At 46.7% G+C, this 15,521-nt stretch overlaps 1 protein-coding gene across 2 annotated transcripts in view; it reads left to right on the top strand.

Moving 5' to 3' along the window:
* LSG1 (large 60S subunit nuclear export GTPase 1) overlaps positions 1 to 15,521 on the top strand; it is a 92,954-nt gene that overhangs the window by 56,974 nt on the left and 20,459 nt on the right. For both annotated transcript variants that reach the window (XM_029615792.1, XM_029615791.1), the window contains one exon: positions 2,444 to 2,523. In XM_029615792.1, coding sequence (XP_029471652.1) covers positions 2,444 to 2,523 — 80 coding nt within the window. The remainder of the gene's footprint in view (positions 1 to 2,443; positions 2,524 to 15,521) is intronic.

The raw sequence follows: 15,521 nt of genomic DNA, 5'->3' as shown, positions 1-15,521 counted from the left end.
GGACCGCAGATCTCTTGAAAGGGTATAAAAACAAAATAATTCTGAAATACCCAGGGTATCATTTTGCAGTGCTTTGTACACTAATGTTAAACTTTAAATTTAAGCCATTACATAACTGGCAACCAATGTAGTTTCTTCAGTATAGGGGTTGTGTGTTCTCTACAATGCATGTAAATATGATTAGGAAACACAATGTATAATCCACTGTGGTCATTATGAAAGCCTGCACTAACGTACGAAAATCAGCAAGGTCTAGAAAAGGGCGAATATGCCGCAACAATTTTAATTTAAAATACCCTTTTGAAAGTACAGATTTCAACTGATAGGAATATTCCAATTTAGAATCAAAATAAATCCCCAGGTTCCAGGCTTGATCTGTAAATTTATTTATTTAGTTAAACATTTTATATACCGTCACTCCATGTGTAGATCACAACGGTTTACAAAGTGACATACATAGTTATAGGTTCAGCAAAATCAGAAACAAAATGATTGGTTACAGTATTGGTAATCTTCTGTAGGTATTAATGTCCATCTATCAAAAGGCGGTTTCTTGGACATATGGAATTAGGCTAGTACAAAAGGCATGGAGTATGAGTAATTTCAGATAAGAATAGTAGTTTTCACATCTAAGTCTGTGGGTTGTTTGAGAATCTTGTGTTCTCTGTTTGGTTTATTCTTTGTGATACAATTATCTTTTGTCATTCAAGTCCATATATTTTGTGTGTTTAAGTTAAATTATATGCGTTCATGAATAGCCAAGTTTTTAGCTCATTTTTAAATTTCTTTCTATCTGGTAGGTTACCTAATGTCTTAGGTAGAGAATTCCAGCGCTCTGGACCCGCTGTGGAGAATACTTGATCTCTTATTTAATACTCCCTCCTTTAAAACTGAGCTGTGAAAGATTAGAAGGTTTCATTATACTAGAAATCCAAGAAGCCACTGATTTTGACACATTTAAAGACAAGTCGTTTTCAGACATCCAGTTGGAAATAGCTTGTTAGGAAACAAATACTGTTCAATACCAAAGAAAGATCAACCGTCACTGGAAAATACAGTTGTAAATTGTCCACACATGATACCTAAAATTAATATTTAGGGAATCTAAAACATGACACAGTGTTAAAAGGTAAATTTTAAAAAGAAAAGAGGACAATGTGGAACCCTGAGGGACCCCAACAGCAGTAGTGTACCAGGAAGAACTGGAGGAACCGAAACTTAGTTGTTGGTTACGATTTTGCAAATAAGACTTGAACCATTAGTGAATGACTCCACCTATCCCCAACTGGCTCAGTCTTGCCAACAATATTAAATGGTTTATTCTGAGTCCAATGCTGCGGAGATGTCAAGGTAGACTGCAGTCACAGCAGTACCTGAATATGGTGGCACAAAAGATAATCATTAACTGTTACCAGCAGCATTTCAGTGCTGTGATGCAGTCTAAAACCGCACTGAAAGGCATGCAAACAGCCAATAGCTTCTAAATATTCGTTTAAGTGGATCATAACAACTTTTTCCAAAAGCTTCCCCAAAGACAGCAAAATGGAAATTGACCTATAACTTAAGAGGGTGATCCAAAGAAAAGTTACCCTTTTTCGCAATTGGCCATACAATTTATTGTTTTAAAATATCAGGTACGGTCCCTTCAGCCAACAACATATTAACAAACAAGGTCAGTGGTTTAACAAACACATCTTTTAAATTGTACAGTAACCAAGTTTAGGCAAGGATCCAAGAGACATCTTGAGCGTCTTGATACTAATGATAATTCCTCAAACTCAGAATTAGTTACTGGTTCAAACGCACTTAATTTACACCAGCGTCCAATGCTTAAATCCTCCCCTCTTCCATTATCTTATGTGGTTTTCCTAAGCAGGCTCACTGCTGCCTATTTGTAAATGGTACAGATCACATTTCTTAGGGACATACTCTACAGTGAAGCCTTAATTTTGGCCCTAGTAGAATCTGAGGGCTGAAAAGTCAAGTATCCTAACAGAGTGGGTTAAGATCAGTGGACAGCAGTTTTTCAGATGAATATCTTGGGAAAACAAATGTAGATCATGAATGGAAAATACAAGACCCTGTGGGTCAGATGTGCTAATTTTTCCCATAGACACAAAATGGGAAAACCTTTTTAGTGCATCTGGCCCTCTGGACCTTATTCATGACATTGGTTTGCCTTTTTAAGATTGCAGTTATATCTTGTTTGCTTTTTTAAGTTGTACCCTACTTTGGGTGAATTCTCTTTCAAAATACAGGTAATAAAGCTTAAAAAAATGTCTTGTTTTGTTTTTACATTCAGAGTGGGAAAATGTTTTGTTTTGTTTTTTTTATTTTATAAGGCCTTGTAGCAATCCATTTTCTTTAGTCCAAATAAAACATTGTGGTGGGCGACACAGGTCTTATATTCCAGGGTGTAACAATCACAAGTTTGTTGTCATAGATATGAGAGGATTTATGACGGCTCATGGACAACCCGACCAGCCAAGATCTGCTCGATATGTATTGAAGGACTATGTGAATGTAAGTATTTCTGACTGATGTGTTGCTGTTTGCCTTGTGTCGAAAGACATGCAGTTGAGTTCAGCCATAGAGGAAAATTCCCACAGCTGTGCATTAGCTGACTGCAGGAGTTCAGAGTCATCATTCTGGGTCCTTTTTTCTCCCCTCACTCAGGTCTGGTTTTTAGGGTAATTAAAACCTATGAAACAAGTTTTTAGACCAAACTTACATGGATATGACATGAAAACAGGCCCTATTTTTTTTTTATTAGTTTTAAGTTTTTCAGTGAGATATTTTATTTGTATTTTATTAAGTATTTAATTGTAATTTTTATAGTTTAGAAGTTAATTTTATTTTAAATGATGTTGTTTGTATGCTGTACTACAGGTTCTTTTATTTTATACAATTGTAAACCGTTGTGAAAGTCCAAAAAACCAAACACCGGTATATAAAACTGACTAAATAAATAAAATAAAGGCCTTTAATGACCAGACTTGGGAGCTGCTGCTCAGTCATCCAGGTCTTCCCCTCGAGCCTTGCTAGACAGCTTCTTTTTATAACAGTGTTTCTCAAGGGGCGGGCCTTGATTTGAAGTTCCTTCTATTGCAGAGGCTAGTGTCCTGAAAATGAGATTACCATGGCAAATCTTAAGAACCAAAGGACTGATTTTCCTTTTACATGCTATTGTATTTTAATGGTTTCCAGGTAGATTAGCAGGAAATGTAGTTGGAAGAGTTTGCTCAGTAAACCATAAATGTGCCTGCGTTTGAAGAAATTTCCAGCGCTTTCACATTTCTGGTTTACCAGAACCCAGATATTATCCCAGGACAAGCAGGATGATAGTCCTCAAATATGGGTGACATCATCAGATGGAGCCCTGATACAGAAAACGTCTGTCAAAAGTTTCTAGAAACTTTTGGCTGGCACACTGAGCCTACTGAGTATGCCCAGCATACCATGATATTCTCAGCCACAGGGGTCTCCCTTCAGTCTCTTTTATTCCGCCTTGCTGTAAGCATAGCAGATTAGGAGCTCTGGGAATTTTTCCCTCACTTTTTTCCTCAGGGAAGAAAATATTTTCAGTCACAAAATAATTGTCATCGGGTCTCCCTTCATCGTAGTATTGGTGAGTAAATTTTTTAAATCATTTTTCTGTCGATTCCGGTCACCCTCACTAACGGTATCTGCTGGTCATCGACCGTTACTTGGCCTAACTTTCTATCATGACCTCTGGATTCAAGAAATGTCCAGATTGTAACCAGACTATGTCGATTATCGACCCCCACAATGTTTGTGTTTTGTGCCTGGGATCAGGCCACGATGTCCGGGCTTGTTCAACTTGTGCCCAGATGACACCAAAGGGCAGGCGTGCCTGATTGGACAAGATGGAGGAGTTGTTTAAGAAAACCCCATCGTCATCGTCGACATCGTCTCCAAGGAGAATATCTCCCTCAGTCGAAAACATCGAGGAGAAAAGAGGACCGGTGACCGTCCGTCACCGACTCCATCGGTGTCCTCCATAGCGTCTTCCTCAGCATCTAAGGAACATCGAGAAAAAAAGACGCCATCGACACCGTTCCACTGACCCATCGGATCGACATCGAAGGACATCGAGCCGATGCCCAAGCGAGTCCGGGTACTGGAACCAACACGCCCTACCATACCCGAGGAACCGAGGCGCTCTCCACCGGGCTCGGTGTTAGAGACTGTGCCACCATGCTCAGTCGTGGAAGTGCCAGTAGCGCCAGTCTTACCTTCCCCAGTGACAGTGGAACCAGTCCCAGTTTCCAGGGAAGAGGTGACTACCATGGTCCAGCAGGCCATTGTCGAGGCTTTTCGAAACTTCCAGCCTCCTTCCGTACCACCGGTACCGACCCCGGCATCGACATCGGATCCGTCTATTTCAGCCTTTGCTGAACAAAATCGACGCCTTGATCGGTATATTTCCTCCACCGGCACCGACGACGCCGGTACCTCCGGTGCAACCATAGACTCCATCGATGCCGGCGCATCCACTGGTGACTCCTTCCATTCCGATCCCAGGTTCATCTGAGGAAGATGACAGGGACTCAGATTCCGTCCCAGGGCCATCGGGCCTTCACCATCATCTAAAACCGGCAAAACCATTGATGCCAGTAAAAGATCCCTCGATGCCAATGCGTCCTGGTCCATCGGGTGATACCCGACATCAGTTCCCATCGATGCCATCGAGACCCATCGATTCTCTATCGATGCCTTCATTACCTCCTATGCTGCCAGAGCAGATTCCATCAAAATCTGCGTTTAAGACAAAGCATCATCTACAACCAGATGATCCTGAATCACCTTATCATCCTCAGTATACTCCCTGGAAGGAATTGGATACTGATACTGAGAAGAATTGCCTTCTCCACCAGAAGAGAGAAGACTCCTGAAGACTTGTCCTTTACAAACTTCATTAAAGAAATGGCGGACACAATTCCTTTCGAATTACTGATGGAGGAGGACACAAGACACAAGGCCCTAGAAGTCCTTCAATTCGTTGATGCACTAAAGGAGGTAATGGCAAAACCAATCCATGAAATCCTGTTAGAACTCCAGCAAAGGATGTGGGAACATCCATGTTCAGTACAAGCTGTAAATAAATAAATAACGGCACAATTACACCAGGCGTCGCGTGCCGGGTGTGCTCCCCTTCATGCTAACCTTTGTGCTCCTTCTAATATAATTATATTTATGTTTATGTTAATAATTTAACTTTTATTAATGTTATTTAGCTTTTTGCTTTGTTTAAAATTATTTCATTATTGATGTTTAAATGTATTAGACTAAGGAATTTTACTTCCTGCTCATTCTGTTTCATTGTAAACCGGTTTGATATGCATTTTATGCAGGAAAATCGGTATAAAAAAACTTAAAATAAATAAAATAAATAAATAGAAGAACAGATGCCACATACCTGGTGCAACATGCTCCAGGTTTCCAAAAGCCCCAACTGCCTCATCACTCTGTAGTCGTTGAATCGGCTCAGAAAAAAGCCAGGAAACAGAAGCCACACTCTTCTGTCCCACCAGGAAAAGAACAGAAGTTCTTAGATACCTTAGGAAGAAAGGTTTTTCAGGGATCCATGCTGGTATCTCGTATTACAGCGTTCCAGCTTTATATGACAGTACCAAAGAAACTTGTGGAAGCAAGTTCAAGATATTGCTGATGATCTCCTTCAGCAACAGCAACTGGCTTTGAACACACTAATTGCAGAAGGGCTTGAATCTGGCAAACACGAGGTACGGGCAGCTTATGATTCTTTTGAAACATCTACTCGCCTATCAGCATCAGCAATTAATGAAAGGAGGTGGGCTTGGCTTAAGGCCTCGGACCTCAGACAAGAAGTCCAGGAAAGACTGGCAGATCTCCCTTGTACTGGAGAGAATCTCTTCAGAGAAAAGATTCAGGCTACCGTCTCTCAGTTAAAAGATCACCACGAGACACTCCGTCAACTCTCCAAACTACCATCGGATCAGTCATCCTCCCTAAGAAAATCAACTAGAAGGTACACCAGGAGACCCTTCTATAGACCTAGAAGATATTACCTACCTGCTTCTTCAGCGCATTCATACCGTCCACCACAAAGGGGACGTGCACGCCAACCAAAACAGCAAAAAACCCAACCACCACCACAAACTGGTTCAGCAGCGGGTTTTTGAAGTCAATCAAGAGAACAGAGGTCTTTCCATCAACCCTATGCCCCACTTACCAGTAAGAGGTCGACTCCATCATTTCAAACACCAGTGGAGTCTTATTATGAAGGACCAGTGGGTATTAGCCATACTAAATCGGGTCTACCGTCTAAAGTTCAAAACAATACCCCCGCATTCTCCACCCATTCCACTTTGGACAAGCATGGTCATCACACCTCAACTCCAAGTAGAACTCTCTACTTTGCTGACTGCCAGGGCTATCGAACCAGTTCCCCGGTCTCAACAAGGAAAAGGGTTCTATTCCCGCTATTTCCTAATTCCAAAGAAAACAGGCGGCCTTCGCCCTTTCTTAGACCTCCGCAATCTCAACGAATTTCTTCACAAAGAAAACTTTCGGATGGTATCTCTGGGAACCATCTTTCCATTGCTTCAACGGGGAGATTGGCTCTGTTCTCTAGATCTTCAAGACGCTTATGCACACATACCAATTTCCACACAACATCGCAAGTATCTACGATTCGTAGTGGGAAGAAATCATTACCAGTATCGAGTCCTACCATTCGGACTTGCCTCTGCTCCTCGAGTATTCACAAAATGTCTAGCAGTGGTTGCTGCACATCTAAGAAAAAACAGCATCTATGTTTTTCCATACCTAGATGATTGGTTAATCAGAAGTCCATCCAGGCAGGGAGCTCTGTCTGCCTTAAAAAACACAATAATACTATTACACTCCCTGGGATTTCTCATCAGCTATCAAAAATCCCACATCGACCCGTCTCAACTCCTCACATTCATCGGAGCAGACCTCGACACCACAGTGGCGAAAGCTTTTCTTCCAAACGACCGTGCCAACAATCAACTCTGTTTCCCCGAAAATAAGACAGTGTCTTATATTAATTTTTGCTACCAAAGATGCACTAGGCCTTATTTTCAGGGGATGTCTTATTTTTCCATGAAGAAGAATTCACATACTGGTATATTGTTGAACAAAAAAATGAACTCGCTCCTCGAGGGCCTGCTCTCCCTGCCTCGGTGCCTGTATTCAACTACTTCTGCCTGCTGGGATCATTTTTAACTTGCTTCCTTTTCTCCTTTGGGAAAAACTGAAAGGTGGAGGCTGCTGCTGACTCAAACCTAGAAAATGACCACTGATGTTACTGAATCCTGAGAGAACAGGGCGTTGAGCACATTGTCCATTTCCATCCATTCTTCTCCATTCATTTGTTGATCTTTGAGAAAATGCAGAAGAAAGAAAACTCAGACTAATCTGATTAATTTGATTCCTTCCTTCTTATAGCAATTTGTATGAGATTTTATTAATCTAGATGTCCAATTATATCACCAATATATAGGGCAGTTGCTGAACAAAACAAAACAAAGCTTGCATTCTCTTCCCTTTTGGGCTTGCGTGCTCACAGAATCACAGATTGACTGAAAAAGAAGAGTGATGCCCTTTACAGTAATTTTAAAAAATGCAAGCTGCGTCTACGGTAAGAAGCATCTGTGAAACGTTAGGCCCGCGCAACCCATTTTACTGTATAGAGCGCTATACAGTATCCTGGGTGCGCTGGCCTAATGCTTCACGGACACGCTGATACCGGTATCTGTCATTTCAGGTACAGGTACCAGGAAGTGGACGGTTCTCCTACGCTTGGGATTGCCAGTCCTCTCTCCTCTCCTCCCGAAGCAAGCAAAGAAAGCGGGGAAAAAAAAAAGTGAAAAAGTGAAAAAAAAAAAAAAAAAGTTGCAAGAGAGGGGAGAGAGGACGGGCAATCCTACGCTCGGAACTGCCAGTCCTCTCCCCTCCTCCCGAAGCAAGGCGCGAAAAGCAGCCTTGCTCCGGGAGGAGGGGAGAGGACTGGCAGTGTAAAGCAACGAAGTGACTTACTTTTTTCACAGCCCTCCTCCGGAGACGGACATCGACGGATCGCGGCTCCCCTGCCTCCCGGAGGCGAAGATGGATGCCTGCACGGGCGAAAGCGGCCCCTGTACGTGCGATTGGGCCGCTCAATGCGTGACGTCACAACGTTTGGCGTCACGGCATGTGACGTCACGCATTGAGCGGCCCAATCGCACGTACAGGGGCCGCTTTCGCCCGTGCAGGCAGCCTTGCTTCGGGAGGAGGGGAGAGGACTGGCAGGTATGGTAAAGCAATGAAGTGACTTACTTTTTTCACAGCCCTCCTCCGGAGACAGATCGCAGCTCCCCTGCCTCCCGGCGAAGATGGATGCCTGCACTGGTGAAAGCGGCCCCTGTGCGTGCGATTGGGCCGCTCAATGCGTGACGTCACGACGTTTGGCGTCACGGCATGTGACGTCACGCATTGAGTGGCCCAATCGCACGCACAGGGGCCGCTTTCGCTCGTGCAGGCATCCATCTTCACCGGGAGGCAGGGGAGCTGCGATCTGTCTCCGGAGGAGGGCTGTGAAAAAAGTAAGTCACTTCGTTGCTTTACCGTACACTGCCAGTCCTCTCCCCTCCTCCCGGAGCAAGGCTGCTTTTCGCGCCTTGCTTCGGGAGGAGGGGAGAGGACTGGCAATCCCGAGCGTAGGATTGCCCGTCCTCTCTCCCCTCTCTCTCTTGCAACTTTTTTTTTTTTGCTTTTTCGATTTTTTTTGCACATTCGTTGCTTCGGGAGGAGGGGAGAGGACTGGGGCTGCCCCGGAGACCAGCACCCATGGATGTGGCCAGGGCAGGTGAGCGGGGGCTGGGGGAAAGTTTGCCGCCTACCCTTACCCCTGCCTCTAACGCAGGGGTAAGGGTAGACGGTAAGTTAGCAGGTTAAACGCGTGGCAAAACGGCAGGGGTGCACGTTACTGTATGGGAGGGAATACCATAGCTAATTCGATCGTTTACATGAATTATGTGCTAGGTCTTACTTTCGGGGGAGGTCTTATATTTAGCAATTTGGCAAAACCTCTACGAGGTCTTATTTTCGGGGGATGTCTTATTTTCGGGGAAACACGGTAGCACGTTTGGAGAACTCTATAACCCAATACCAGTTCGCATCTGCCCATCAACTTCTAGTGCTACTAGGCCACATGGCCTCGACAGTACATGTTACCCCTATGGTGAAATTAGCCATGAGAAGAACTCAATGGACTTTGAAATCTCAATGGCTACAAGCTTTCCAGCCATTGTCGTACACAGTTCAAATTACCCACCAGTTACGCCTATCGCTCCACTGGTGGACAAATCAAACAGCATTGAAAGCTGGTCTCCCATTCCAACAGTCAACTCTGCAAGTCATCCTGACCACAGATGCCTCCAACTTGGGATGGGGAGCTCACGTCAACAACCTTCAAACACAAGGGACATGGACTACGCTCGAAATGAAGTGTCAGATAAACTTCTTAGAACTTCGAGCGATGCGATATGCCCTTTATGCCTTCAAAGACTGCCTCTCAAACAAGACTGTGCTGATACAAATGGACAACACAGTAGCAATGTGGTACATAAACAAACAGGGAAGCACAGGCCCTTATCTGCTCTGCCAGGAAGCGGTGCAGATTTGGGCTTGGGCTCTAGAGCACTCCATGCATCTCCGAGCAACTTATCTGGCAGGCATACAAAAAGTCCTAGGGGACGATCTCAGTCGACATTTCCATCCCCACGAATGGTCTCTGGATCCACGTGTAGCGAGCAAAATCTTTCAACGCTGGGGTCGCCCAACCATAGTGCTCTTTGCGTCCAAACTGAACCACAAAGTGGAAAGGTTCTGCTCCCTCCACGACCATCGGCAAGCATTCCCCAGGGACGCCTTTGCTCGCCCCTGGAACACAGGACTTCTATATGCGTATCCTCCAATCCTGCTCATAGCCAAAACTCTCATGAAGCTACAACAGGACAGAGGAACAATGATCCTCACAGCCCCGTACTGGCCTCGACAAGTATGGTTTCCCATACTCCTCGACCTCTCGATCAGAGAGCCAATTCGCCTGGGCACAGCACCCATTCTCGTAACTCAGAATCAGGGCAAGTTGCGTCATCCCAACCTGACAACTCTTGCCCTGACAGCTTGGATTTGAAAGCTTAATTCTGCAACCACTTAATCTTTCGACACAAGTCTCTAAAGTTCTTGTAGCTTCACGAAAACCTTCCACATGTAAATCTTACTACTTTAAGTGGACTAGATTTACCAAGTGGTGCACACAAAAAGGTTTTGACCCTTTCTCTTGCCCCACTCCTTCTTTATTAGATTACCTATGCCACCTTTCGGATTCTGGTCTCCAGACATCCTCGGTAAGGGTACACCTAAATGCCATAGAGGCATACCACAAGGGAATAGGGGATGCGCCAATAACAGCACAACCCCTAGTAAGTCGGTTTATGAGAGACTTAATTCACCTTAAGCCTCCCATTCGACCACCGGTCACTGAATGGGACCTAAATATAGCACTGACGAGACTCATGCAGTCACCGTTCGAGCCTCTACATTCCTGTGATGAAAAATTTCTTTCATGGAAAGTATCGGCTAGGAGGGTCAGTGAGTTACAAGCTCTCGTCACATACTCACCCTACACAAGGTTCCTGCATGACAGAGTAGTCCTTCACACTCGCCCCAAATTCCTACCAAAAGTGGTAACAGATTTTCAGATGAATCAGTCAATAGTCTTGCCTACTTTCTTTCCAAGACCTCACTCTCACCAGGGAGAGAGAGTCTTACACACCTTAGACTGTAAATGTGCGCTAGCTTTTTACCTGAACCACACGGCGGTCCATAGGAAATCCACACAGCTCTTTGTTTCTTTTGACAAAAATAAACCAGGAGTTGCGGTAGGAAAACAGACTCTCTCCAACTGGCTAGCAGACTGTATCGAATTCTGTTATGAAAAAGCAAACATTCCTCTCCAGGGGCGAGTAAAAGCATATTCAGTAAGGGCTATGTCTACATCAGTAGCACACTATCATTCAGTGCCCATTCTTGACATATGTAAAGCTGCAACATGGAGTTCCCTTCACACCTTTGCAGCTCATTATTGTTTGGGCAAAGAAGGACGACAAGATTCAGCCTTTGGACAATCTGTCTTAAAGAACTTATTTCCAGTATAACACCAACTCCTCCTACATCCATCCTGCTGTGATTTCAGGCTGCCTCATTTTTTCCAGCAGTACACCAGTTGTTGTGCTTGTTGCACAAGTTGTATGCTGTTGGTATAATGCAAGAATGACTCAGCCTGTAGCTTGCTAATCACCCATATGTGAGACGTATCATCCTGCTTGTCCTGGGATAAAGCAAAATTGCTTACCTTGAAATAGGTGTTATCCCAGGACAGCAGGATATAGTCCTTACAGAACCCACCCGCCACCCCGCGGAGTTGGGTCCGATACGTTTTATTATTTTATTTTTTTAGCTCACGCATACTGCTACCAACGAGACTGAAGGGAGACCACTGTGGCTGAGAATATCATGGCATGCTCAGTAGGCTCAGTGTGCCAGCCAAAGGTTTCCAGAAACTTTTGACAGAAGTTTTCCATATCAGGGCTCCATCTGATAATGTCACCCATATGTGAGGACTACATCCTGCTGTCCTGGGATAACACCTATTACAAGGTAAGCAATTTTACTATCTCTTGTCTGTGTCCGGATAACTTGGCTTTTAAGTTTTCTGCAGTCGCCCCTTCAGAGACGAGTTCAGGGCCATGGCTAACAAATTTAGCATTTCTTTTTAAATAAAGTGATGGCATTATTTCGGGGCAACTGAGAAACTCTCTCTTTTCCGAGCATGTAGCAGATGGACTCAGGATCAATGGGTATAGTGTGCTCCTGATAGCAGTTGGAGACGGAGTCAGATTTCAATCTGACGTCAGCACTACGTATACCCGTGCAGGAAGCTCTGCTCTTCAGTATTTCTCCGTCTCCTTAGCAGTTCGGGACTATACACACGCTTGCACAGCGTTAGAAAATCCAAACCAAAGAAGAAAACTCCAAAACAAAGAAGAAATTATCTTTCTACAGAATAGCCCTGCTCTCCTATGGTGATACCTAAGGGTCCCTCCCCCAGTCGAGAATTCCTGAGGTGATTTCTGAGATCTCTCAGAGGTAAGCCTTGGTCCAGTAGCCGGTTCCCGGCGTGGACTTAGCTCCCAGGAACGGGAGTGGCTGAGAGGCAGCGGGTGCAATACCAAGCGAGACGGTGAAGGTACCTTTCCCTTCCTCCCCGCAGCCGGAGACCGCCTGGCCCGAGACCGGGAAACGCCGAGACAAGATAAGGTAGAAAACTTTCTTAAAGTCTCCGGTCTCCGAGGCTCGGATAGCCGCACAGATCGCCAGTTGGCGTCTGTCTTAACGGCTAGACCCCGATCCGGTATGAGGGTCCTCCCAGGTGGAGACCCTCCGGGGGGTCACCATCTTGCCCGCGTGGTCGTCGGCGCCATTTCTCCCCCTCGATCACCGTACTGTCCGCATAACTGAGCCGTGCGCACAGCGGCAACCTGGGCGCATAACCTACTTGTGCGCATAGCGGCATGCACATCTGTGCCGGGTGCGTAGCGGCATGCACATCTGTGCCGGGTGCATAGCGGCACGCCCAACAGCGCCGGGAGCACAAGTTAAGCCTCTGCGCATAGCGACGCGCACATCTCCGTAAGCGCACATAGCGGCCTGCACGCATATCTTAGCGGTTTGCAAGCACATCTTCGACTCCCCCAGAGCACATACCTAAGCCACCCGGTGCGCGCATATAAACGCACAGACCAGTCTTGAATGACCATACGTGTCCAAACCATGGCACCACCGGCCAAGAAAGCCAAGAAACAAGTCCTCTGCCCAGCCTGCCACAAGAGCTGCGCAACATGAGGAGGACACTGCCCTGTGCCTACAGTGCGAGGCGGCCCTGGGGGAACCAGGACAAGGGCCCCCCCCCCCCCCCGGCCAGTATCTGGCTCCATCAACGATAGTACCCCGGACCTCTCTATCCCCAGCTCAGCCCCTTCTCAGTTGGGCCCCTCTGGGAACGCCGCTGCCTTCAATATGGATGCAGGAACCTTTTCCTGGGTAGAATTCTTTAAAGGTCTGCAAACCTTTGTCCAGGCACAATCGGTGCCACCGGCGACACAGCCACAGCCTCCACCAGAAGACCAAAATCTTCCAGGCCCCTCTCGGCCTCCCTGAGACGTGCCCCCTCCGGACAAAAGCCTCCTCTTAGGGGACACGGACACCTCGGAGGAAGAACCAGACTCCCTGGAGGAAGGAGAAATCTCTCCAGGAACGGAACCATACCGTACCATGATGTGTTTCTTCTCCAGAGACGCGTTACCAGACCTCATGTCTCTGAGCCTGAAAGAACTGGCCATCCCAAGCACAAGCGCCACAGCAGAACCAAAGACGAACCCTCTTCTGGTTGGGCTCCGTCAGGCTTCACGCCACTTCCTGTTGCTACAAGCCATACAACAACTGATCGACCTGGAATGGAATGCTCCGGAGGCCAGTTTCAAAGGAAGACAGGCCCCAGAAGCCCTATACCCATTGGATCCCTCAGCCAAAGAACTCCTGGTGTTTCCCAAAGTGGACGCCATGGTCTGAGCTGTCACAAAGCGCACTACCATTCCAGTCGAAGGAGCAGCACTCAAGGACGTCCAGGACAGACTTCAGGAATCCATCCTTAAAACAGTCATTTGATGCAGCAGCTATGTCACTACAGATCGCTGCCTGCTGTGCCTGCTTATGACTCGCAAGGAATGCTACCATGCCCGTCGAAACATTAGAACCAGCGATATCCTTCCTCACGAATGTGACGTCCGACCTGGAACTCACCTCAGCCAGGGGCATCTCATCCATTGTGGCAGCCAGAAGGCAACTCTGGCTCCGAAACTGATCAGCCGACGCGACCTCCAAGACGAAGCTCACGAGAATGCCCTTTAAAGGAGCCCTCCTGTTCAGAAGCGAACTGGAGAATTTAGCCGACAAATGGGGCGAATCCAGTATCTCGTCTACCGGAGGACAAGAACAAGAGTCAGTGCCCTCTCCCCGAACATCCAAGGGCAGAGGAGCACAGCGCTTTAGACCGTACAAGAACTGGCCCCGCAGGCAGGGGCCAGTTTTTCGGAACAAACACAAGAGGGGAGCCGGCGCAAGTCCAGACCCCAGCCACACCCCACAATGAGAATCAACAGACCCATCCACAGGAAGAAGCCATAGGGGACAGGCTTGCTCTATTCTACCGAAGATGGGTCGAGATAACATCGGACAAGTGGGTCCTAACCATCATTCGAGAGGGATACTATCTGGACTTCCACAGCATCCCTCCAGAGAAGTTTGTGAAATCCCCTTGCTATTCCCCCTCCAAGAGGACGCCAGTGGAAACCACACTGACAGAATTGCTCTCCCTAGAGGCTATAACACCGGTGCCCAAGCACCAACAAAATACTGGGCACTATTCCATCTATTTTATCATCCCCAAGAAAGAGGGAATGTTCTGGCCCATCCTGGACCTCAAGTCGGTCAACCGCTACCTGAGGATACCACACTTCCGCATGGAAACCCTACGTTCGTTTATAAGGGCGAATTCCTGACCTCCCTGGATCTGTCAGAAGCCTATCTGCACATCCCGGTTCATCACGACCACCAGCGCTTCCTACGCTTCGCAATCATGGAACACCACTACCAGTTCTGAGCGCTTCCCTTCGGACTAGCCACCACCCCTCGGACGTTCACCAAAATCATGGTGGTAATGGCAATGACACTGAGGAAAGAAGGAATCCTCGTATACCCGTACCTGGACGATTGATCAGAGCAAAATCTCCAGAAGAAAGCCATCAGGTGACCTCCAGAGTCAAGAACCTACTGCAAACCCTTGGGTGGGTCGTCAACACAACCAAGAGCTGTCTGCAGCCCTCCCAATCTCTAGAATACTTGGGAGTCCGGTTCAACACCCAACAGGACAAAGTCATCCTTCCCGTTACAAGGAGAAGGAAATTGATGGACCAGCTGAGAAAACTGTTGAACGACGTTCGCCCCACGGTATGGGTCTACCTCCAAGTCCTCGGACTCATGACATCAACCCTAGAAGTCTTACCATGGACAAGGGCCCACATGCGACCACTACAACGTTCCCTACTGTCACGATGGAACCCGATGTCCCAGGACTACACTGTCTGCCTCCAGTTGCCGGCAGAGATACGGACCCAGCTCCTATGGTGGCTACAAGAAGACCATCTGAGCAAGGGAGTAAGACTATCCCCACCGACCTGGGTCTTGCTCACCACGGATGCAAGCCTACGAGGGTGGGGAGCCCACTGTCAGGAACTGACAGCCCAGGGGCAATGGGACAAGGAAGAGTTGGGATGGAACATCAACCGACTGGAAGCCCGAGCAGTCAGACTAGCCTGCCTACAATTCAG

The sequence above is a fragment of the Rhinatrema bivittatum genome, chromosome 9, assembly GCF_901001135.1.
Source record: "Rhinatrema bivittatum chromosome 9, aRhiBiv1.1, whole genome shotgun sequence".
In the NCBI taxonomy this organism is placed as follows: domain Eukaryota; kingdom Metazoa; phylum Chordata; class Amphibia; order Gymnophiona; family Rhinatrematidae; genus Rhinatrema; species Rhinatrema bivittatum.
The sequence above is the reverse complement of the archived record's forward strand: the minus strand, read 5'-3'. Positions and strand labels throughout refer to the sequence as shown.